General features: G+C 34.4%; 1 protein-coding gene across 4 annotated transcripts in view; it reads left to right on the top strand.

Annotated features, from left to right (window-relative positions):
• Positions 1-23,286, top strand: part of FSTL5 (follistatin like 5) — a 725,252-nt gene extending 701,966 nt beyond the window's left edge. For all 4 annotated transcript variants that reach the window (XM_078069389.1, XM_078069388.1, XM_036106567.2 and 1 more), the window contains one exon: positions 20,749-23,286. In XM_078069389.1, coding sequence (XP_077925515.1) covers positions 20,749-21,451 — 703 coding nt within the window. In that variant the 3' untranslated portion in view covers positions 21,452-23,286. The remainder of the gene's footprint in view (positions 1-20,748) is intronic.
• Positions 23,287-25,673: the final 2,387 nt, after the last annotated feature.

Below are 25,673 nucleotides of genomic sequence, written 5' to 3'. Positions count from 1 at the left end.
CCTGAGTTCCAATTTTTCCACATCCTCATTAACATTTGCTATTATTCATCTCTTTGATGATAGCCATCCTAGTGGGTATTAAATGGTATTTCATTGTGGGTTGATTTGCAATTCCTAATGACTAATGGCGTTGAACATCTTTTCAGTGCTTGTTGGTCATTTGTATATCTTCATTGGAGAAATTTCTGTTTAAATCTTTTGTCCATTTTTTAATTGGGTTGTTTGTCTTTCTTGCTCTTAAATTCTCAGAGTATTTTATTTATTCTGGATACTAGACAACATCAGATATATGATTTGCAAAAATTTTCTCTCATACTGTGGGAGGTCTTTTCACTTTTTAATGGTATCTTGTTGGTGGTGTGTGATACACAAAATTTTTATTTATTTTATTTTTTTAAGTTTTTTTTGTTATTTATTAATTCGAGATACAGAGATACAGAGAGAGAGAGAGAGAGAATATAAAGAGGGGGAGAAGCAGAGGGAAGGGGAGAAGCAGGCCCCCCGCTGAACAGGGAGCCCGATGCGGGGTTCGATCCCAGGACCCTGGGATCATGACCTGAGCTGAAGGCAGACGCTTAACCATCTGAGCCACCCAGGTGCCCCCACAAAATTTTTAATATTGATAAAGTCCAAATTATCTTTTTTCCCCTTGTTATTTGTACTTTTGGGGTCATATCCAAGAATCCATCACCAAATCTGAGATCATGAAGATTTATACCTAAGTTCCCTTCTAAGAGTTTTATGGTTATATATCTTACTTATATCTTTATTCCATTTTTAGTTACCTCTTATATATGACATGAAAAAGGGAACCAACTTCATTCTTTTGCATGTGGGTATTAATTTGTCACAGCACCATTTGTTGAAGAGACTATCCTACCAATTGAATAGTCTTAGTATCCTTGACAAAAATAAATTAGCCATAGATGTATTGCCTTAGTTCTTGACTCACAATACCCTTCTATTGGTTTATAACTTTATCCTTATGATGAAACCACATAGTAGTATATAAAGTAGATTTTTAGTAAGTTTTGAAATCAGGAAATGTGAGTCTGACATCTTAGTTCTTCTTTTACAAGGTTGATCGCCTATTTTGGAAACCTTGCAATCTCACATGAATATTAGGTTTGCCTCTTCCATTCCTGCAAAAAAAAAAAAAAAAAAGGCTATTGGGATTTTGCTAGGGATTGCATTGAATTTCTGGATCACTTTGAGGAGTACTGCCATTTTAGCAATATGATGTATTTCATGCTCTGTACAAAAAATGACTTTCCATTTATTTAACGTTCTTTAATATCTTTGAGTAATGCTTTGTGGTTTTCAATGTGAAAGTCTTTCAATGTTGAAACTCTTATTCTTAGGCATTTTATTATTTTTATACAATTGTAAATGAAAAAAAATAATTCCATTTTCAGATTGTTTATTGCTAGCATATAGAATACAACAGAAGTTTGAATTTTGATCTTGTATCCTGCAACTTTGCTGAATTTTTTTTTTATTAGTATTAATAGTGTGTGTGTGTGTGTGTGTGTACATGTGTGTATTCTTTAGGATTTTTTATGTATAATATCAAGTCATCTTTGAATTAAGATAGTTTTACTTCTTTTTCAATCTGAATGCCTTTCATTTTTTTTAAAGAATGCCTAATTGTTCTGGCTAGAAATTCCAGTATAATGTTGAATAGAAGTGATAAAAGTAGGCATCCTTGGGGCCCCTGGGTGGCTCTTTAGTTAAGCCTCTGGCTCTTGGTTTTGGCTCAGGTCATGATCTCATGGGTAGTGAGATTGAGCCCCATATTGGGCTCTACGTTCAGTGGGGAGCCTGCTTGAAGATTCTCTCCCTCTGCCCCTCCCAGCCCTCTCTCTCTTTCTAATAAAATAAATCTTAAAAAAAGTAGACATCCTTGTTTTGTCCCTGATCTTAGAGAGAAGGTTTTTGTTGACAATGAGTATGATGTTAGCTGCTGGTTTTTCATAAACGTCCTTTATCAAATTAAAAAGATTCCTTTCTCTTCCTAATTTTCTAAGTGTTTTTATCATGAAAGAGTGTTGGATTTTATGAAATGTTTTTTTTTTTTTCTGTATCAATTTTGATGACCATGACCTCCTTTATTCCATTAATGTAGATAATTATATTGAATGAGTTGTTCATAATGAACTACACTTTCATTCTTGAGATTAATCTCACCTGCTCATGGGGTATAGTCCTTTTACTATGCTTCTGGATTTGGTTTGGTAGTATTTCATTGAGGATTTTTCCATCTATACTTAAAGAGATATTGGTTTGTAATTTTCTTCCTCCCTTCCCTCCCTCCTTCCCTTCTTCTCCCTCCCCTCCCTCCCTCCATTTCCCCTTCTCCCTTCCTCCCTCTTTCTTTCTTTTCTTTTTCTTTTCTTTTTCTTTTCTTTTTCTTTCTTTCTTTCTTTCTCTTTCTTTCTTTCTTTCTTTCTTTCTTTCTTTCTTTCTTTTTCTTTCTTCTTTCTTTCTTTCTTCCTTTCTTCTTTCTTTCTTTCTTTACTCCTTCCTTCCTTTCTTCTTTCTTTTTCTTTCTTCCTTTCTTCCTTCCTTCCTTCCTTCCTTCCTTCCTTCCTTTCTTTCTTTCTTTCTTTCTTTCTTTCTTTCTTTCTTTCTTTCTTTCTTTCTTTCTTTCTTTCTTTCTTTCTCTTTCTTCCTTTCATATTTGACCAGGGTACCCGGGCGAGTTTTGGAGGCTTGTGTTTTTTTGGGAATTTATCCATGTTATCTACTTTATCTATGTTATTTAATTTGTTGACTTATAATTGTTCATAGTATTCTCTTTTAATCATTTTTAGTCCTGTAATGTCAGTAGTAACATCCCACTTTCATTACTGATTTAGATTCTGATTCTCTTCTTTTTGTCAGTTTACTAAAATATTTGTCACTTTTTATACTTTTCAAAGAATCAACTTTTTTATTGTTAAATATTATTTTGTTGAACAATAGAATGTTGTTTTCATATTCTCTATATCTCCACCTCTCATTGTTATTATTTCCTTCTGTTGGTTTTAGATTTAGTTTGCTCTTTCTTTTTTAGTTCTTAAAGTGCAATGTTTGGTTATCATTTTGAGATCTTTCTTTGAAATAAAAAATTTCAGATAAGATACTGTAAAAAAATGCAAGAAAATAATCCACTTCTGATACATTTCAGAGTCAGTAAACTAGATCATATATTCTGCAATAATTAGTAGGTCTTTAAATTTTTAAAAACTTCCTCAAATTTGTTGACTTCTCAAGATTTCTTCTTGTTTTTCATACAAAAATAAATTGTGTTAGTTTTGTGAAAACAGCAAGAAAACCTACTTCTCATCAAGCTCAAAAACCAGGAAATTCTATAGAAAGAATTAACAATAGTACTTTTTATGATGTTGAAGCGTTTAGAGCTGTTGTCACATTGATTCAATATTTTGATTGTCATTTACATTTGTTAATTATTAATACTCCTGGGAAGTACAAATTATGATTTTGATTTTGTACCTAAAATGGTGTATTGGATGGCATAAGGGGGATTTGATTCTACATCATCAGAAGTCTCTAAAGGAGATATTGACTGTTAAGAAGCAAATATCAGATTAGGCTCAGTCCAAGAATCTAACATAAAAGGGGGAGTGTGCAGTATACACAAACCCAACACAAGGAGAAAAAGATGCTAGGAATAGAGCCAAACAGAGCTCCCAATCTTTTCTTCACAGAAACAAATCTTACTAAATCTATCGCTCAAAACAGAAGAAATTAAATAATCCATAGATGCTAGGAATACATTCAGAAAACAACAAACACAATGTGACATTGTCTCCAAATGTATTGCTCAGTTCCTGATATTTTAAGTGCTATAGCGTAAATCTCAGCTATGTAGATTCTTCAAGGGAGGAGTCAGTCTAAGAGCCAAAAAATTATATTATCAGTAATACAGATTATTAGTGATAATTCAGGCTATTGTTTAAAACAATAATTTTCATTTGAAATGCTTCTAAAATACATTGATCATTTTGCCCAAAATGTCCTAAATTTTTTGTTTTTGTTGAAATATTGTGTTGTGTGTGTTTCACTTCCCTTTCTGTCAGGCTGTCATCAGAAATGTTAGCTATACCCAGCTCCTTTCAGGAATAGCTCCTTTGTGCTTTTTACCTACTTTTAATTGACTGATGGTTATATAGAGATATGAAAAAGTTACTTTTGAAAATCCTATGATTGATTGAAAAGTAAGAGAAAATCAAAATTATAATAAATTGAAATACAATGTAGTAAAATCAGAAAAAATATATGTCATTATTGAACTCTAAATTAATTGGCATTAGTTAAGTTTTCTAAAAGGCAGCAACATTCTAGTTATATGTACATTGCCTCCTACGTAGGAATTTCATGACTTAAAACACTGATATTCTTACAACTAATTTATTCTTTTAGTATTCTGGGAAGTAACTAGCATAATCACCATTGTACACATGGAAATAAAACCAACAAAATTATAGTTTTGGGGCAGACTTACAACATAAGTATCAGGCACACTGTGGTTTTTCTATTTCTACTTTCTTCCTCATAAAACTTCACTACATGTTTCTCTGTAGCATCATTGTGCCAATTAAAAGAAGTCATTGGAGAAAGGCTGCTAAAGTTAATAAGATTGAATTTTCAGGCAGAATTGATGAAGGAGTTATACAAATTCAACTACTTCAGACCTGTTTGTCCTCACTTCTCTAGTATGTATGCTTGGTTCAATCTCTGAAATAAATATGTCTTTTCAGAGATTTGCAATAAAATCACATTCAGTTTTAAAATTCTGATGTTCGGTCACCAAATTACATATAATAGATTTAAAAATGAAAAACCTTCTGGTATTATTGAAATGAAACTAAAGATAATTATCAAAGGTACTATTTTGAATATAGAAGTTGTAAAAAACATATAGTTATGCCAGGTTGAATTTCAGAGTAGATTTTCAAAGACAGAATAGTTTAGAGAAATATAAAAAATAACCCCTGATTAACACTGTGGAATGATGTCTTGAGAGGAGAATGCTTTCCTGTTTCCAATTTTTCCATTCAATTGTTTTCTGCTTTATCTTCTGTTAAGATCACAGCTACAAGCATTTTCTTCAGACAAACTTTTAGTTTCATTCTACCATGCAAATTCTTTGTTATTATTATAGATCATAACATCTCCCATTGATCTTCTGATATTCAGCTACTATGTCATTATTTATACTATGAATTTATTGTTCCATTATCTCCTGTGTGATTCAGTACAGGTATTCTTTGCATTTGAACATGTTTTTCATTTAATTTAACATCAAAACATACTCTGGTATTTTCAGAATTTGTTTCAGTATGTCTGTATTTCTTTGCAGATAAGTCTTTACATAGATGAATTTTTAGTGAAGCATGAAGCACAGTCTATTATTATTTTAATTCTAGTGTAGTTGACATACAGTGTTGTATCAGTTTCAAGTGTACAATAGAGTAATCCAACAGTTCCATGTATTACTCAGCACTCACCAAGATTAGTGTACTCTTAATCCTCATCACCTATTTCACCCATCCCCCACCCACATCCCCTCTGGTAACCATCTGTTTGTTCTCTGTAGTTAAGAGTCCATTTTTTGGTTTGTCTCTCTCTTTTTTTTTCTTTGTTCATTTGTTTTGTTTCTTAAATTCCCCATATAAGTGAAATTGTATTTGTCTTTCTCTGACTGACTTTGTATAGCCTTATACTCTCTAGATCTATTCATGTTGTTGCAAATGGCAAGATTTCATTCTTTTTTATGTCTGAATCATATTCCATTGTATATATACCCCATCTTCTTTATCCACTCATCTATTGATGGACACTTGTGTTGCTTCCATAGTTTGGTTATTGTACATAATACTTCAATAAACACAGGAGTGCATATATCCCTTCAAATTCATGTTTTATGTATTCTTTGGGTAAATTCCTGGTAGGGCAATTACTGAACTGTAGTGTAGTTCTATTTTTAACTTTGTGAGGAACCTCCATACTATCTTCCACAGTGACTGCCCCAGTTTGCATTCCTATCAACAGAGTAAGAGGGTTCCTTTTCTCCATATCCTCACCAACACTTGTTGTTTCTTGAGATTTTAGCCATTCTGACAGGTGTGAGTTGATATCTCATTGTAGTTTTGATTTGCACTTCCTTGATGATGACAAGTGATGTTGAACATCTTTTCATGTGTCTGTTGGCTATCTGGATGTCTTCTTTGGAGAGATGTCTGTTCATATCTTCTGCCCATTTTTAATTGGATTATTTGTTTTTTTGCTCTTGAGTTGTATAAGTTCTTTATATGTTTTGGATACTAATCTTTTACCAGATATGTCATTTGCAAACATCTTGTCCCATTCAGTAGGTTGTCTTTTAGTTTTGTTCGTTGTTGCCTTTGCTGTACAGAAGCTTTCTATTTTGACGCAGTCACAAAAGTTTATTTTTGCTTTTGTTTCTCTTGCCTCAAGAGACATATCTAGAAAGATATTGCTATGGCCTATGTCAGAGAAATTACTGCCTGTGCTCTCTTCTAGGATTTCTATAGTTTTAGGGCTCACATTCAGGTCCTTAGTGCATTTTGTGTTTATTTCTGTGTATGGTGTAAGAAAGTGGTCCGTTTCATTCTTTTGCATATAGCTGTCCAATCTTCCCAACACCATTTGTTGAAGAAACTCTCTTTTTCCCATTGGATATTCTTGCCTCTTTTGTTGAGGATTAATTAACTATATATAATGGTGAGTTTGTGGTCTGTACTTTGTTTAGACACTTAGTAAATGCATATTCAAGAATGAAATAATGAGCAATTATCATGAGGACTACCTCAGCTTTTTATCCAGACTTCATACATATTGTTTTATTTCTATTAATATATAGAAATATATATTTCTTATTACAAAAATAGACTATGCTCATTGAACAAAGATTGCCAACTTAAAAAAAATGAGTTTAATCCAGTTTCTAAACTTGGGCATGTTATCTTCAGTGCATTCATGGGCTTTGTTTATTTTATTTTAATGGTTTAATCGTAGCATTCATATAATATTGTGCTCTTTTCATATAACTTTTACTGAATAGATATTAATCCTAAATTAGTGTTTTATATCTTGAACATGTGTATTCTATTTCATTAAGTGTCTGCATCACCATTTACATATTCACTTATGTACGGGCTTTTGGGTTGTTTACATATCTTTCTTATTATACATAATATTGTGAATATATTTATACATAAAGATTTATTCATTATTATTATTCTCTCAGGATAGTCAATTGGAAAGTGAATTATTGCTAAAAAGTGTAGAAATATGTGAAAGATCCTTGATTCTAATTATTAATTATTTTCTACATGCAAGTTACACTGTTAATAACAATATTAGTGGCAATTTCATTGAACACTTTAACATTATATATTCCTAATTTGTGAAATGAACATGATGTCTCACTGCTCTAATTTTATTTAGTTGAAAAATAATGGGGCTGCATGTTTTCTGTATATATTTTGATGCATATATGCTGTATTGAAACCATAAAGAAATTTAATATAGTAATAAGTACAAGTCTCCTTTTATAAGCACCCAGCACTTTTCTTTTTAGAAGACTAGACATATTGTTGAATAACCTTCCAGTCCATTTCTTCTAGCAATTGCATATAAATGCATTAAAATATATAGTATTCTTTTAAATCTGGTAGGTACTTCTTTAAAAATTAACTGTTTTGGAGATACCACTATGTCATTACTAATAACCTATCATTTTTATAGCTGCAGTATGAGATTTCATTTGGTGGATGCTTCATAGTGTATTTAAGCATTCGTCTACTGTTTGACATTTAAATTATTTCTGAATTTCCTTATTGCAACTAGTGCTGCAGTGAATATCCTTGAGCATGCTACTTTGTGGTCATTTATGAGCATTTATTAAGAGGAGATGCTGAGAGGCGTCATTGCTTTATTAAAGCAGAGTCATATTTTAAGAGGTAATATCAAATGACTCTCCAAAAAGCCTAAAATAACTATGCTTCCACCAATAGTATGTGAGAGAACAAATTTGATCACATCTTTACCAGTTTTGGATTTAAACACACTTTATTGTTGTTACCAACAGAGTGGTAAAAACAGATATCATGTTCTTTTTGGTTTTAACTTAATTCACCTAATTGTTTATGAAGTTTTGAATGTTTTGATGTAAAAGGCCATTAATCCTCCCCTCATGTGAGGAATAGCTATTTGCTTGTTATTTTTTCTTTTTAATATTTTGCTTTTTCTGATTTTAGTAATTCATTATACAGTCAGAATATTGACTTTTTCTGTTATATTTTGCTCATTTTATAGAATGCATTAACCATTGTTCGTTCATTTTAAAAATGTAATCACCTTTATCAAGCTTCACTTCTAGACTTCTAGAATGTGGGATCTTGCTTAAAAAGGTATCATCTTCAATATTTAAATATTTGATGCTTTTAATGCTGTTATAATACTGTTGTTTAATACTGATCTTTTAATATTATTATATTATCATAATTTCAACGCTTTCATCTCTCTACATATTATTTTGTGTAAAAAATGAGTTATACATACATTTTTCTTATGAGATAGCTGACTACCTCAAAATATTATATAGCTTATATTTTCTCTACAGATTTGAAAAACTATCTTTATTATATTTTTAACTTTCACATATCACATGAGTCAGTTTCTGAGATTTTTATTTTATTCCACCAATATTTTTATCTATTGTTGAAACACCACTAGATCAAGCCAGTTTTGAAATGTGTATTTTAAAAATAAGAGGGACATACTAGCCACTGCAATAATAAATATGAAGACAAGTGGGTTAGAAATTGCAAAGGGGAGGTGAATTATACATCTCTAAAAATGATATGATTGAATATAAATAACACTAGAATATCGGCTAAAAACCTATCAGGAAAATAAAATAATTCAAAATGTTAAGGGACACAAAAGCAATATTCAGAAATTAATAACTTTAAACATGCTAACAAAAAACAATCGGAAGATATAATGGAAAAAAGAATCCATTAATATTAGCAAGTAAAAGGTAAAATATCTATGAATATACCCAAGAAGAAATTAATTTTTCTTGGTAAAGCAGTTAAAAATGAATCAAATAAGTACACATATATATCATATTATTTTTAAAATATTAAAACTTATTTAATATATAAATATAATAAGCCCCCTCAAATGTATCAATATTTTAAAATTAGGTAAGCTGATTCTAAAATGTGAGATAAAAGTACTAATTGTGTTCTAACTTGATAAACTGAAAAGTTTACAGAACACTATACACACAAAACAATAGCCAATAAATTTTGAGAAAAAAATTGTTAGATTCATTCTCCTGGATATTTATACATATTATATAGGCTCAATGAATAAAATAGTGCAAAATGTATCTGTGAGGAAAGAAAAAGACTGATGAAAGAAATAGAACATTCGGGCATAGGGGCGCCTGGGTGGCTCAGTCCTTAAGTGGCTGCCTTCGGCTCAGGTCATGTTTCCAGGGTCCTGGGATGGAGCCCCGCATCGGGCTCCCTGCTCTGCAGGAAGCCTGCTTCTCCCTCTCCCACTCCCCCTGCTTGTGTTCCCTCTCTCGCTGTGTCTCTCTCTGTCAAATAATTAAATAAAATCTTTAAAAAAAAAAAAAGAACATTTGGGCATAGACTAAATACCAAGTGACATTCCAAGTCAGTGGGGAATGATGTACTCTCCAATAAAATAGGTGCTAATAGTTACCTATCTTAAGAATAATAATAATAAAAACAATTGAACCATTACCTTATATGATAGATTGTTATAATAATGATCTCCAATGAATCCTGTCTCCCAGTACCAATGCTTTGGGTAGTCCCCTTGCACTCTGACCATGGGCATGTGATTTCTTTATGTCCATGGAACATAAGCAAACATGAGTCAAGCAGAGACTTGACAAGAGCATTCCCTATTAGAACGTTGCAGTCACCTTTGAAGGAAGTCTTGTGAGCGTCCTTGAGGAGAGAAAACCACATGGAGAGAGAAAGGCTCACCCATCCCAGGCTTCCTTGCTGAACTCAGCCACCAACAAACCCACCAGCTTAATGGAGCCACATGAGTACACATATTAAGGAGGTGATTAAGTAAAATATGGCAGATCATACTATAGATTTTCAATGAATGGCTATAAAGCAGTAGAGTAAATATGCACAGAGCAACATGAATAATATCTTTAAAATGTAGTGTTGAAAGAAAAAAAGACACAATATGAGATATATACCATATTGTCATTTGTATGAATGAAAAATGCAAACAAAACAAAATAAAATCCTTCCCTTTCCCTTACTCTTGCATACCTGAGAACACACACAGATTAATAAAAGTAAAAGAAAGTTACCAAATCCAGATAAATTTCTAAAGGTATATTACAAACCCCTAGTCTGTTAAGTAACAATTATGCAGCTTTGCTCTTACCTGAAGAAAATGTAAAAGTAATGGGAAAATAATAAAACAACCACTGGTATTAATCATGTGCATAACTTTTACCACATGATTTCTAACTTAGTTTTGCTAATTTTTTTTATTATGTTATGTTAATCACCATACATTACATCATTAGTTTTTGATGTAGTGTTTCATGATTCATTGTTTGCGTATAACACCCAGTGCTCCATGCAGTACGTGCCCTCTTTAATACCCATCACCAGGCTAACCCATCCCCCCACCCCCCTGCCCTCTAGAACCCTCAGTTTGTTTCTCAGAGTCCATAGTCTCTCATGGTTGGTCTCCCCCTCCGATTTCCCCCCCTTCATTTCTCTCTTCCTACTGTCTTTTTTTTTTTTTTTAACATATTATGTATTATTTGTTTCAGAGGTACAGGTCTGTGATTCAACAGTCTTATTAACAAAAGACCATGGACTGGGTGGTTTAAACAACAGAAGTTTCTCACAGTTCTAGAGGTTGGGAAGTCAGAGAACAGGGTACCAACATGTTTGGGTTCTGGTGAGAGCCCTTTTCCTGGTTTATGCCTGATAGCTGCCTTAAGCTGTGTCCTCCCGTGGCAGAGAGAGAAAGAGAGAGAGAGTTCGTATCTTCGCGTCTCTTCTTTCAAGGGCACCATTCCCATTCAGAAGGGCTCTACCCTCATGATCTAATTTCCTTCCCAAATTTCCACCTCCAAATAACATCACATTGGGAATTAGGCCTTCAACATAAGAATTTGAGGTGTGGGGGAGACACGATTCAGTCATAGGATTCCACCCCTGGTCCCTCAAAATTCATAGCTTTCTTACATGAAAAAAGCATTCATTTTATCCCAGTAGTCCCAAAGGTCTTAACTTGTTCCAGCATCAATTCTAAAGTTTAAAGTCCAAAGTCTTACCTAAATGTCATCTAAATTAGATATGGGAAAGACTCAGGTTTGATTCACACTGAGGCAAAATTCCTCTCTAGCTGTGAACTTATGAAATCAAATATGTTATGTGCTTCCAAAATAAAATGGTGGGTCAGGCAGAGGATACACATTCTATTTCAAAAGGGAGAAGTAAGAGAGGAGGCAGTGGTGATGAGTCCCAAACAAGTCTAAAATCTAGCAAAGCAAACTCCATGAGACGTTAAGGCTTGAGAATAATCCTCATTGACTTAATGTTCTGACTTCTGGCCCCACTGCAGTGGTGGTCCTGCCCCCGCAGCTCTGCACAGTGAGGGTATCATTTCCAAGGTTCTGGGTGATGTCCCGGCCCTTTTCAAACTGAGACAGTCACCCTAATGATCCTGAATCACCTTTGGAGTCATTTTTCCTTTATCTTGAAGAATAATGCACGTTCACAGATAAAGAGCTGTGTAGTCTTGTCCTATAAAATTCAAGAAGTCCAACAACCTTCCTTCATTTCAGCCTGTCTCCATCTCCTTCAGTTCAAACTGGCAATCTCCCTGCTGGGTAGCTGATTAGTTCTGTGGTTCACAACATGCTAATATCCTTATCACACGGCTGGTCTTCCACACCGTTAATGCTCTTTTCTGAATATGCGTTCCCATTTTTTTTTTTTTTTTCTTTTGTATTATAGACAGGCCAAGATTTTTCCAAATCTTTATGTTCTGGGTCTTTTTGTTTAACAATTCCTCCTTCAATCTATTTCTTTCTGCTTCCATTTTACCATAAATGATCAGGAAGAACCAAATCACTTCTTCAACACTTTCCTTATAAATCTTCTCAGCTGAATATCCAATTTCATCATTCTCAAGTTCTACTTTCCACAAAACACTAGAACACTAACACAGTTTAACTAAATTCTCTGTTGCTTTATAGTAAGGAAATGTCTTTCCTCCAGTTTCTAATAATATATCCCCCATTGCCATCTGAGACCTCATCAGAATGGCCTTTACCAGCCATATTTCTACATTCTGTTCATGATTATTTATGTATTCTCTAAGAAGATAAAGGCTTCCTCTCCAGCTCTCCTCTTTCATTTCTGAGCTCTCACCAGGATGGCCTTTATTGGTCCTAACCCAGCAATAATGGATTTTTCTAGCACGCACCTCAAAACGCCTCAAGCCTCTGTGCCTTACCCAGTTCCAAAGCCTCATCCACACTTTTAGAAATTTGTTGTAGCAGCACCTCACTTCTAGTACCAATGATGTTTTAGTCAGTTCGGGGTGCTTTAACAAAATATCACAGACAGGATGGTTTAAACAACAGAAATGTATTTATCACACTTCTGGAAGCTAGGAAGTCAGAGATCAGGATGTCAACATGTTTAGGTTCTGGAGAGAGCCCTCTTTCTAGTTTGCAGACTGACATCATCTTGCTCTGTCCTCACATGGCAGAGAGAGAGAGAGAGAGAGAGAGATCATCTCTCTTATGTCTCTTCTTTTAAGGGCACTAATCTAATCCATGAAGGCTCACTTTCATAACCTAATTTCTTCCCAAAGGCCCCACCTCCAAACACCATCATAATGGGGATTAGAACTTCAACACATGAATTTGGTGGGGGGGGGGCACAAACATTTAGTACATAGCAATTATTAAAAATATTTTATCAGTAAGTAAAGGTAAGAGACAGTTTCTAAAACTTTACGAGAAGTAAGAAAATGCTATCAAAAGAGGCATTTATTTCAGGGGGAAAAAAATCAAGAATGCCTTCTCCCAGCTTGGAAAGTTACACAATTTTTCTTTATCAATTGTCAAATGATCCCAGTTAGGAACTAAACATAAATGTCACAACCCTCACTCCATGTAGCTCTGTATATTCACTAGAATTCAGTTTTTCAAGACTCTTTGGCCAAGGAAATCTGTGGGTGCTGTCTGGCATTTCTAGCCCCAGGTATACACTCCACCCTTCTCTCCCTGCTTTCTATCCCAGAAGGCTGGCTAATATGGCTTCTGGTTGGTTAGGCCGGTGAAAAGTCTGACGGGAGATTGCACGAAGAAGAAGCATGAGACCAGAGTGTATAATCCCCCCCCACCTTCCCACCCTCAATGCCCCCCTCTCCTCTACGTCTGCTGTTTTGTAGGTGACCAGCTGTTTCTTTAGATCATAGGTGACAGAACATCACAAGACACACCCTCCACATAAGTCCCTCCTACCCAGATAGAGCAGTGACAACAGCCTTGTTGATACTCTCCCCATATTACTGCACTATCCCTTGTGACCAATTTCTGTTTCACTGTAAACAGTCTTTATTGCACCCTCCTTGACTTACTCTAATTGGAATTTATTCCTTTCCTTCTGGGATCCAGACTAATATAAACTCTCTCTTCACATGAAAGCCTAGCATAACCGAAATGTAAATTAGTAGCTGAAACAGGGACATAGCTACACCCATCCCTTCTCTCATCTTTGAGGAGGCTCCCTAAACACTTTTTGGAAGTCAGGGTATCCAATTGTAAGCACCCCACTGCTTGACTATAATTACATTAAGGATAGGAGCCATGCATTTCCTCTCTACTTCCTTCATAAGGTTGTACAAAGTGTACTGAACATAGCAGCTTGTGAATAATACTGAATCTGGTCACACGGTGTCTAGAACCCAACTCATGACAGACCTAGTTCCTTATTGAATTTTTTTTTCACCCATCATTTCTGTCTTGCAGGTATGCGATGGACATTTTGTAGTGTATTTTTTGATTCACAGATTTTGTTCTTGCCTTGTTTTACCTTCCTTTTGTATTTCTACCCCTGCGCTCACAAATTATTTCCCATTCTTCTAATTACTATCTCCATTTCCACGATGTCATCCCTGCTCCATTTGTCAACTCCTGCATAAAACACACCCAAATCAGAAAAAATGGGTAAGATCTAAGAGGTTCCTATTTTCAGATTTTCATGTGTTTTTCCAAAACCAAGTTAAGAAGAGCAACCAATCTTTTAAAATGCCATCTGAAAGCATAGTTGTCAGGTTTTTTTTTTTTTTTCTCCTAAGCTCTTAAGCTCTTCAAAAAGAGGTGGAGGACTTTGGTTTTTGAAATATGGTCTGCAGTATATATGGTGTGCACAGAATTCTCAATAAATACTTTTTTTTTTCTGTATGTCCTGGCCACTAGAAGTGGTATACCTTTAATACTGTATTAATTCTGTCAAGCAATTAGATATCCCGAATATCCTATAATGAAATTATGCATTTATGTTTCAATTTCGCCTAGAAGAATCAAACAGCCTACAGATCCGAACAATAGGATACCAGAGAAGGAGGAAAACAGAAAATTTAGTATTCAGAAACACATTCTACCTTTTAAAGAAAAAAATTTCTAAAACTGAAAGTAGGGGAAGTAATGTTAAAATCTTTAATATAGAATTTCTGTAATATACTTATAAAAGACAGGTAGGAGGCATCCTGTGGCTCATTTTAGCTTTTCCAAACTACGTTTTGAAAACAGAAAACTTCAAAGTAGTATCATCTCTCAAACACATCTAAGCATTAGGTCTATTCAGAAACTGTCCTTGCTCTGGTTGTAAATCTTTACTAAATGTGTCAATTTTATTTCTCTGTGCCTCCCATCTCCCGAATATGAATGTGATCACTGTTTATGAACAGGTATGTTTTACTGAGCTATTTATGTGAAGTTCAGATAAAAACTAAATCCTCTGATACTTGTGTAGGAACAGCATTCAATCTTTTCTTACAAGGGTCAGTCTGGGATAATAGAGAACAACTAACTATAAAGGAATTCATAAACTAGTAAATGATGGCTTGTGTCAGATTTATGCTTTGCGTCCATGAAAACCCTCTGTCAGCCGTAACACAATGCAAGATGTCATTTCAACAGCACATTCTATGTGTGAGTTTATATATTAATTACATGGCGAGGAGGTTATAATTTAAGTTTCTTTTCTGTTAGGCATCTCTTACCTTCCAATTGGAAAAACAAAATACTTATAATCCAGTTAGAAAAACAAGGTCTTAATAATCTTGCCCACTATTATTATGAAGCACTAAGTACTTGATCATAAGTTTTGGATGTTGATTTTCACAAGTAAAATCCCAATACAACTAATCCCTAGGGCTGTTGAAGTTATTCTGTTCTGGAATTTTATTTCAAAAAATGTAGTTTCTATTATTGAGACATCACAAAAGTTTTGGAAAATGCTTTTGTTTTATTTTTTAATTTATTTTTTATTATGTTATGTTAATCACCATACATTACATCATTAGTTTTTGATGTAGTGTTCCATGATTCATTGTTTGCGTATAACACCCAGTGCTCCATGCAGAACGTGCCCTCCTTAATACCCATCACCAGGCTAACCCATCCCCCCACCCCCTCCCCTCTAGAACTCAGTTTGTTTCTCAGAGTCCATAGTCTCTCATGGTTCATCTCCCCCTCCAATTGCAGCAATGTTGTTTTTATTACAGGATAGAGTGTCTGACTAATCCCATGTTCAAACACACCCAATCTGCGGGGGAGTAGCTCAGTGGTAGAGCATCTGACGGCAAATACACCCAGTCTGCACTTACTACTTCCCACTTGCATCCACTGATATACACGAAATGCCTGTTTTAAAATTTGGGGAGGTGTAGAAGATAGGGTATGAGCAAAGAGATCATGTAGGGATGGAGAGGGAGCATCAGGGACACTTCCCAGCTGGTAGTATGGGGGTTGATCTCAGTGGTTAAATACTGAAAGTCATCAGTAAAGAGAGCTGTTCAGGTGAGAATCTATGAGGACTCTGGGGAAGGGTGGTACTATATTAAGACTCAGGAGATAAAATAATTGTTATTCTGCAAATGTTATGAGGTTCTTTCATTCCCAGCTTTGGAGTATTAACACTCTTGGCACTGACCATGGCAAATTAATAGAGGTTATTAATTGCCATTATGGGATTCCTTCAGTAGCATCTCAGAAAGCAGAATCTGGGTGGAATAGCATGGCAGATGCTATGGGGTGACAATAACTGGGGAATTGCTCTGTAAGAATCTCTGTGACCAGACCTATTTGGGAACTGAGCAAGAGATATGGGGAAATCAATCATTAGTCAGATGCAAGAAATGTAGCCTTGTCTTGTGGGTTATGGAGGTCTTTGCACAGCTCTTTATTAGACTTCATGGTATTTCAACCATGTTTCTCTCTAAATACCTGTTCTTTCCCCCTCTCTGCCAAATAACTTCCTTTGCAAGTCTCTTGAATCACCATGATATAACTCTGACTGCAATTCTCCATGTCTTTAGATATCCATGTCCTAAAGTCTGCCTCAAAATTTTCTGTTACTTTTAGTGAAAATTCTTGAGTAAGACAGGTATCTATTTCAAATCCCATCATCTGTGCAGAGGTCCAAATCACCCAGCACACCATGGCTCACTGCCCCATGCCCTCAGTGAGAACTGAAGCAACACCTCTAAAGAAGATGGAGTGAGCTAGACTGCCTTCATTCCTAACAATGTGAGAGATTTGGTGATTGGGTAAGGGGTGTACCCCCCATAGATCCTGATGGCAGAAGTGAAAGCAAAATAAAAATGTGAATTTCTATTACAAGTGTGATATCTGCTGCATTCACAAGGGGAAGAGTCCTGCCACATTTGAGTAACATGATGTGCTTATTTAAAAACTGGGAATAGTGGCTATACAGAAAAATTGATAATTTGTTTTTGTTCTTCCCATTTACGAATTGTAATAATCTGCTGTCCCGTAGGAAATACCATATTGGATTCATAATGGGAAAATGATGTTCCTTCAGGTATAAAGCATAAGCAAGTTCTGTTTATTGAGAATTTACTGTTTGCCTGGTAACAAACACACATTTAACTTCTATCCTCCAAGCAAGGTAGTACTTCTGTCCTCTTCCTTCTAACAAAGGAATTGAAACTCATGGAAGTCAAGGACTTTACATAAGGTCACCTATTATATCGAAAAACGGGATCATGAAACTAAATCAGCCTGGGTTGAAAACCTTTACTTCATAAACAAGTTCTCTTGTGTGAATCACTTCAGGACCTGACTTTGTACTGCTTAAAGTACAAAAGCAGTAATTAAAGTTGAACGTCTTAAAAACTTCCATAATGAACTAGATCGATTACACTTCAGAAAAATAAAATAATTTGTGAATGAAAAACATTGCTCTGATTCTCCTCACCAAATCCAGCAACAAATCCACACAATACCATATGGAGAGGTCGCACTTTCCTAGCTTATTAATTTCCTAGTAAAAGAAGTGATTCCAAGAGTAAGTTTTAACTCTCATCTCTTATAGTCTGCAACTTCCTATACATATTCTGACAAATATTAGACAAACTATGTTAGGCCTAGTCCAGGGCAGGATTTTATTATACTAAGCAGGCATGAAAGTTGAGAGCCTCGTAAATATTAATCACAGACTAATGAACAGTGGGAGATTTTTGAATATCAATCTGTACTGGGGGAAATTTTGAATTAGAGACACTACTTCTACCCAATAAATCAGTAGTGAAAAATTGAAGGCATTCTCGTGCATCTGCTTATGTAGCTAGATCTCTAGTCCTAAAGGAGCACGCAGCATGGATGCCAAAATAGATGTGATTTTATCGCCCCACATGGAGCTTTTGCATTTTTAACCAGACCCTTTCTTAAAATTTTAATTACCTTCGAAAGAGGCTGGATTGTATCACAGAAAACTTGAGTGCATTCTTTGGTATTAGAGTTAAAATAGTTCATGAGTATTTAGAGCTTGTCACATTCTTCTTCATTAGCATTCAAAAAACATTGCCCAAAGGGACTGGAAGACTCAAGGTTAAGAGAGGAGCCAAAATGCCAAAACTTGATTGGCTTATTGCTTTTATTAAATGTGCATATTTCTGCTTTTGTCTCTGGGAACATGTACAATGCATAACATAAAAAAGACAGTATCTTCCATCATTATTCAAAATTTCATAAATAATACCAGATACAATCATATACACACTTACATATCTTTAATGATTGTCCATTAATGGAAAAATATCCCTTTATAGTAATTAGAGTTAATTATTTATTAAGACAAGTATGAGAGTGGATAGTGATATTTAGGATTTTACGATATTTTTGAAGTTGACAAAAAATAATGGGACTCAGTTTTTGGTTTGAGGGCTTTTTTTTTTGTATTCTTTAATATTCAGATAGTATTTAAAACCTATGCTAGGCATTAATATTTTAATAGAAACACTTAGAAGTGATTTTTAATAGTATGAATGCTTCTTCATACTATTATAATCAAAACGAAAATTTTATCCTAAATAGGTATGATGGGAGCTGTGTTTACTGAAATGACACAAACACAGGTATTAAAGACCCAGGAGAAGAGAAAAACCGAGGAAATAAGCCAGAAATGGAGAATGTCATTCTGAAATACACCAGAAATATTATTTTCAAAATGATTACTTTATTCCATCTCATGTAAATAGAAAAAGCAACAATTACTAAATTAAGTAATAGTACAGCAGGATGCTATAATTAAGCATTAATCACTAAGTTTTCCATTTTTATTACTAAAATTCCTAGACTCATTGAAAGCAGGGAGAGTTATGTTGATCTACAATATATTCCCAGCGCCTCGTATTCATTAGTTATTCAATAAATATTTAATTTTTTTAAAAGAGTAGGTATACATTGTAGTTTTTCTTTTGTATAGATGTAATCTCTCTAAATACAACAAATAGTCTCTTCACAAATGTTCAAAGATAGCTAAAATTATAACACGGTTTCCCAACTATATGTAATATAATAACATAGAAGAAGTTACAACTTTACATCTATTTCAGTAAAATATTTGTGCTGATGCACCTGCTGCCTTCCACAATTACAACACAAAGACTGATTTTTTGAGAACATTCATCTTATCTTTTCTATAATATTAAAGATGAGTTTATTTTTTGGGCTTGCTATATGCTTATAGCATATATTATTTTTAAGGAGCTGTTACCCTGAATGCACTATATTTATATATTATGTGTGGAAATGGTCATTTTTTACATAAATAAAATTTTGTGTAAGAAGTAACATATTGAAAATGAATTGCACAGGTGACAATAACATAATTGGCTATCTTTAGAGTTTTTGTTTGTTTTACTGTGCCACAAGTCATCTTATTTTTATTTTTTTTTCATTTATGAGCACATTCAATATAACAATAGACCCCTGTTTTTTTTAATATATATTTATGGAGCTTTCGAAAACACTAGGATGTGTTTTAATCGATATTATTAACAAAAACAAAAGTAAGAGTCCTTCAAAATTTTATTGGCCAGTATCCATTTTGGATATAATTTTGTATACTAGTTTCCATCTCATTTTATCTTATCTAATTTACTTATATTTGCTAAGAGCCCACTGGTGTTATAAGTCATAGTTTCTAAATATATTTATACTTGTCACAGGGACTTACAATAATTTGCAGCTAGTATTCGGGACAAATGCTTTGAAAAGCACAGAAGTAATTAAAGAGACGACCAAAACAAATACGAAATATTTACTTTTAAAATAACTTTAACAGAAAAAATCATAAATCTTTAAGGTTCATCATTGTTCAATATAAGATAACCAATATAATGCACTAAAAATGATAATACAAGCATGGCAAGGTTGAAAAATGTAACCTGTATTTCAAACTTGTAATAAAATAAGTGTTAAAGTCATAAAAGTAGTTAATCAAGGTAATCTTAAAATCTAATAAATAGAAGTTTAATAGTTCCATACCAAAAAAACCCAAAACAAACAAAAAAACAAAAAGAAAGAAACAACTGCATTTATTAAGGTAGTCCTATAAGGCAGATTAAAATGAGAAAGATGTGGTTAATTGTCTAAGTAGCAATGAGTGTCAGACTTTTCTGATGGTCATAAGACAAAATAAGAAGTAAATGAAGCGAGTAAAATAGATATATATTTCAAGTCTTTTTTTTGTTGTTGTTGTTGTTGACTTTAGTAGCAGTAAACCAAGCTTATGCAATATCAGAAGGGTTCGAGACACACCAAATAATGTTTACATTTTTATGTATGGTAAAAGTAAAATCTGTTGTTCCAATTAACTAGATGTATTGCTTTGAATTATTTTGTTTTCTATACCATGAGTTACAATTGTTTGGCTGTAATGTAAGAATGACCTAGAGAAAGGAGGAGAAAGGAGGAGAGAGGAGCACAATTTAAAGTTTAATCCAAAGTGATGGTGACACAAATCGCAGCATAGCCTGACAATTAGGGCCTAGACCAGTGACGGCCCTTCCCACCTGCCCACAATACATTTTCATATGGGAACCACTCTGTAGTTTCCTGTCTAACTTTGGTTTTCATCTTTTCAGGTTTGGATTTATTCTTCATAAAGATGAAGCTGCGCTACAAAAAATTGATCTTGAAACCATGTCATACATCAAGACGATTAACTTGATGGACTATAAGTGCATTCCTCAGTCATTGGCATATACACACTTGGGAGGATACTACTTTATTGGCTGCAAACCTGACAGCACTGGGGCAATTCCACCACAGCTCATGGTGGATGGTGTAACCGACTCGGTCATTGGATTCAATAGTGATGTGACAGGCACTCCATATGTCTCTCCAGATGGGCACTATCTTGTCAGCATTAATGATGTGAAAGGCCTTGTAAGGGTCCAGTACATTACCATCCGAGGAGAAATCCAGGAGGCTTTTGATATTCACACAAATCTGCACATATCTGATCTGGCATTTCAGCCATCCTTTACTGAAGCCCACCAATACAACATCTATGGTAGCTCAAGCACACAGACTGATGTGCTCTTTGTGGAGCTCTCCTCTGGGAAGGTTAAGATGATAAAGAGTCTTAAGGAACCACTCAAGGCAGAAGAATGGCCTTGGAACCAGAAGAACAGGCAAATCCAGGACAGTGGCTTGTTTGGTCAATACCTGATGACACCTTCCAAGGATTCTCTCTTTATACTAGATGGACGACTCAATAAGTTAAACTGTGAGATCACTGAAGTTGAGAAAGGAAATACAGTCATTTGGGTTGGGGATGCCTAGGAGCCCTATTAGATAATTATTGAATGAAGAGTTTTCCAGTACATTGCACTTAATCCATCGTTTAAATTTACAGCTTAACTTTTCAAGATTATACCCTAGTCAAGCGTAAGTTATTTGGTTGGCCCAAATAAAATAGATTTTTTTTTTTTGCAAAGATGCACACAATTAGTAATATTGGTTGATTAGAAATATTTAACACAACATTAATTAAGAAACTACATCAATCACAGGAATCAAATCTATAATTACATTTTAAGCCAATAAAATAGAAATTTAAATACATAAAAAATAACTGCAGGGAATTTCAGATGACTTTAAGCACCATTTCATTTTGGGGTTGGCTTATCTCTTATTTTTTCCTCTGTCTTTTGGTGTGCTTAAACTAGAAATAAGAAAGTATTGTGGAACTTTAAAATTCTTACTTCAAAATATTCTGTCCCATCCACTGTTTATAATCTTTTGTGCCTTGAAGGGAATGTCACAAGAGGAAAAGGTACGCGAAACGCTGCATATTGAGCACCCTCATAACTCTAAATCTTTTGTCATTAGAAAAGTTTAACATCTCTTGCACCAAATCCTGTCTTTAGCATTGGTTTAAACCTCAACGAAATGTCATTTGAAGGCATAAGTTGGCCTTAGGTTGTACACAGGTGACAAGCTCTGTTTGATACTTAACTGTGTGATCTGCAGCATGCTATGGAAAATGGGGAGGAAGGGAGGAAAAGAATTACGGAAAAATGTTTGCAGTGTATTTTCTACGCATTTTGCTTTTAATCATTGGAGTGCATTGTATTTTTAATGCAAGTTTGTCTCGGATGTCAACTGCTTACAAATGTTTATTATTAGCAGAACAGATCTCTTTCTTTTTGTGTAGTCCAGTGTTGAATCAGCAGGAACTTCCAGTTTTAAAAAAGAAATATCATTTGTGTCTACTTAGTGTAAACCACATATAGGGAAATTAACACCAGAGAGAAAATACTGGCTAGAGAACTGATGAGTATTAGTGGTTTAGGAGAATTAGTAGCAGAAACTGGGAATAAGGGATAACTCCACCGTGGTGAGTAAAGACATACTTTATTCTTGCCTTGGCAATTTAAATATAACACATCAAAGAACTTCATTTCTTAAGAACTTTCCTAAATGACTTCTGCTTAACTCCTGCATAATCCTTAACTGACCCTCTCATTAACTGTGTGCTGTGGTTTGAAACCTAACTAATTCTCTTATTTGAGACACTGTATAGAAGTAAAAATTACTGCTTCTTTTTTTTTTTAAAGGGCAAATAAAAGGCTAGTAGAATTGGATTAAAACTAGAGAGTTGATTTATTGAAATAAGCAGATAATTATCTAAGCTTAAACTAATAGCTTACATGTTTGGAGAATCTTTTTACTTATTTTTTTTAATTGTTGCTAAAAATGCTAATGGGCTGTTGAAATGACCTCCGTTTACTGAAGGTGATCCAATAAGGTCTTTTTTAAATACAAATTTTACTCAAGTTTAAATTGTATAAAGCCGCTTAGAAACCTGAAATTTTATAGCGTGTAATATCTTATGTATATATAGCATCCTGAGCCGTGTGATACAGTAGATTTCTTCTTAGCTTAAGGAAACATTATGGGAGGTAGATTTAATAAACAACAAAAATCAGCTTATGTTTCTACTTATCTGCTTTCCTTTTTAGCAATTTTCTCCCTTGTGAACATGAACCATATAAAATGTCTAATGGTTTAATGTAAGTCCGTCTCATACATCCTTCTTTGGTAGCTTACACCATGTGGATGCTCTGTCTGTAGACACTGCTTGATAAAAGGAGAATAAACCTCTTAAATTTTAACCCTTGAGAGTCCAGTCAATGTTTTAACGTGCATACTGATGTTTTGTTTTGTCTTTCCTCCCAGTGCTTCCAACATAGTCTGGTGTCCTGCATTATTTTGAAAGTTGATCTGACAGGGTAGAGGACAAGTAAAGTGAGATCAATCAAGGAAAGGCATTTTGTTTGTCTTCTTATATAAACTATAAATTGTATTGCAAATAATGATCTCATCAATAATGTGGGTATGTGTAAAAACTGAAAGTTTAGAAAAACCACGATGGGGCACCTGGGTGGCTCAGTTAGTAAGGATCTGATCGGCTCAGGTCATGATCTCAGGGTCCTGGGATCAAGCCCTGCCTTGGGCTCCATATTCAGCAGGGATTCTGCTTCTCTCTCTCCCTCTGCCCCTTCCTCTGCCTCTCCCCCACTTGTACTCTTTCTCTCTCTGTGTCTTAAATAAAATCTTAAAAAAAAAAAGAGAAGAAGAAAAGAAACGCCAGGATGAAATTATGAGGTAACTGCACAAAAACAAAAACAAACAAGCAAACAAAAAAACTCTAACATCAAATAGTAGATTTGTTATAAGCAGGGACAAAAGTGAAGCAATAGTGAGGCAGGGCATTGGAATGAGAAAAGGTCTTAATACAAGACAATTAAATCAAAAGCATATATTATGAAACGGCATATTAAGGAACCAGACATGAAATGCAACTGAATAAATATGAGACATAATAAAAAGAGGCAAACATGAGCAGTCTCATATAAGACATCATTGATAGACATAGGAAAACCATGAAGGAGAAACAAATTTGGGTCAGATAATAAGAATTTAGATATAAGACAAATTAAGTGAAAATATTGGGCAATGGAATACATTCCCAGAGAAGTGTCATCATGTGTGGCAAACCAACAACCTTCTGTTTAATTATATCTATGTAAAGTTGAAATACTTTTTAAAAAATACAATTTAGGGGCGCCTGGGTGGCTCAGTCGTTAAGCGTCTGCCTTCGGCTCAGGTCATGATCCCAGGGTCCTGGGATCGAGCCCCGCATCGGGCTCCCTGCTCGGCGGGAAGCCTGCTTCTCCCTCTCCCACTCCCCCTGCTTGTGTTCCCTCTCTCGCTGTCTCTCTCTGTCAAATAAATAAATAAAATCTTTAAAAATAAAAAAAAATAAAAATAAAAAAAAAAATAAAAAATACAATTTAGACCTATCACCTTTCAGACACCCACTCAAAAATTCTTCACAGGGTTTTCTTTTGAGAAATAAGTTAATTTGACTGGATTTTACATTCACTAGTGAAGATTTTACAGGATGAAACAATATGTTTGATCATATCTGACATTTATCATATTATGTAAATTTTCAGGTGAGAAAAATTTTAAGAATACTGCTATCATGGAAATACAAGATGAAAATGGACAACCCAACGTTACAACCTTAAAAAGCCATCAGGGCTACTTCTAATGTCACTTGTTCATGTATCTACCATTTATGTGTTCCTGTATGAATGGAAAAAGAACAAAAGCAGCACCTTATCAAAAGCCCATATTCACTTTCCTTCCAAAAACCCTCTAATATCATTTATCTCTCCTGGGAAATTTCATACACAGAAATGTATTCTGAAAGTCATGCTATAGAAGTTCTTGTTTGCAGTCTTAAGACATGGTAACTTTTCCCATCTTCCCAGAAGACTAAGTCTTAACCAGACCATCTGAGCATATTTTTGTTTGTCTGTTTGTTTGCATTTAATAAATTATCTAGTCCTCTTAGTAACTAGAAAAGCATTTTGCTTTTCAGTAATTTTTCAGCAAAATGTACCTGTCTCTGTGGTATTTAATGAGTACACCACAGCTATTTTACAGTGATTTACAGGTACACTTGGTGAATTAGAAAAGTTTTAATTGTTCTTTTATACTAGAGTTTAGTAGTGATAAAATTCTCAATGTTTGGAGATTCGTGTTTAGATACATGATTAAATTTTGTAGGTAGTATAATTTGGCTGAAATTGAGAAAGAACATACTAAACTACCAAACATATTCTGTTTTAGTATTTGATAAATGTTTTGAAGACTGTCTGCAAATACACATTTCACCACTTTTTTTTTAAAGATTTTTTTTATTTTTCAACAGAGAGAGACAGCGAGAGAGGGAACACAAGCAGGGGGAGTGGGAGAGGGAGAAGCAGGCTTCCCGCTGAGCAGGGAGCCCGATGCGGGGCTCGATCCCAGGACCCTGGGATCATGACCTGAGCCGAAGGCAGATGCTTAACCCACTGAACTACCCAGGCACCCACATTTCACCACTTTTAAAAGAATCAAAATTGTTTTAGTGTCAAAAGAATATACTATTACTTCAATTAAAAATGACTGTTATTCATGTGTATAAATTATTTTTGCACTTCCAAAG

This window comes from Halichoerus grypus, chromosome 3 (genome assembly GCF_964656455.1).
Source record: "Halichoerus grypus chromosome 3, mHalGry1.hap1.1, whole genome shotgun sequence".
Classification (NCBI taxonomy): domain Eukaryota; kingdom Metazoa; phylum Chordata; class Mammalia; order Carnivora; family Phocidae; genus Halichoerus; species Halichoerus grypus.
The sequence above is the reverse complement of the archived record's forward strand: the minus strand, read 5'-3'. Positions and strand labels throughout refer to the sequence as shown.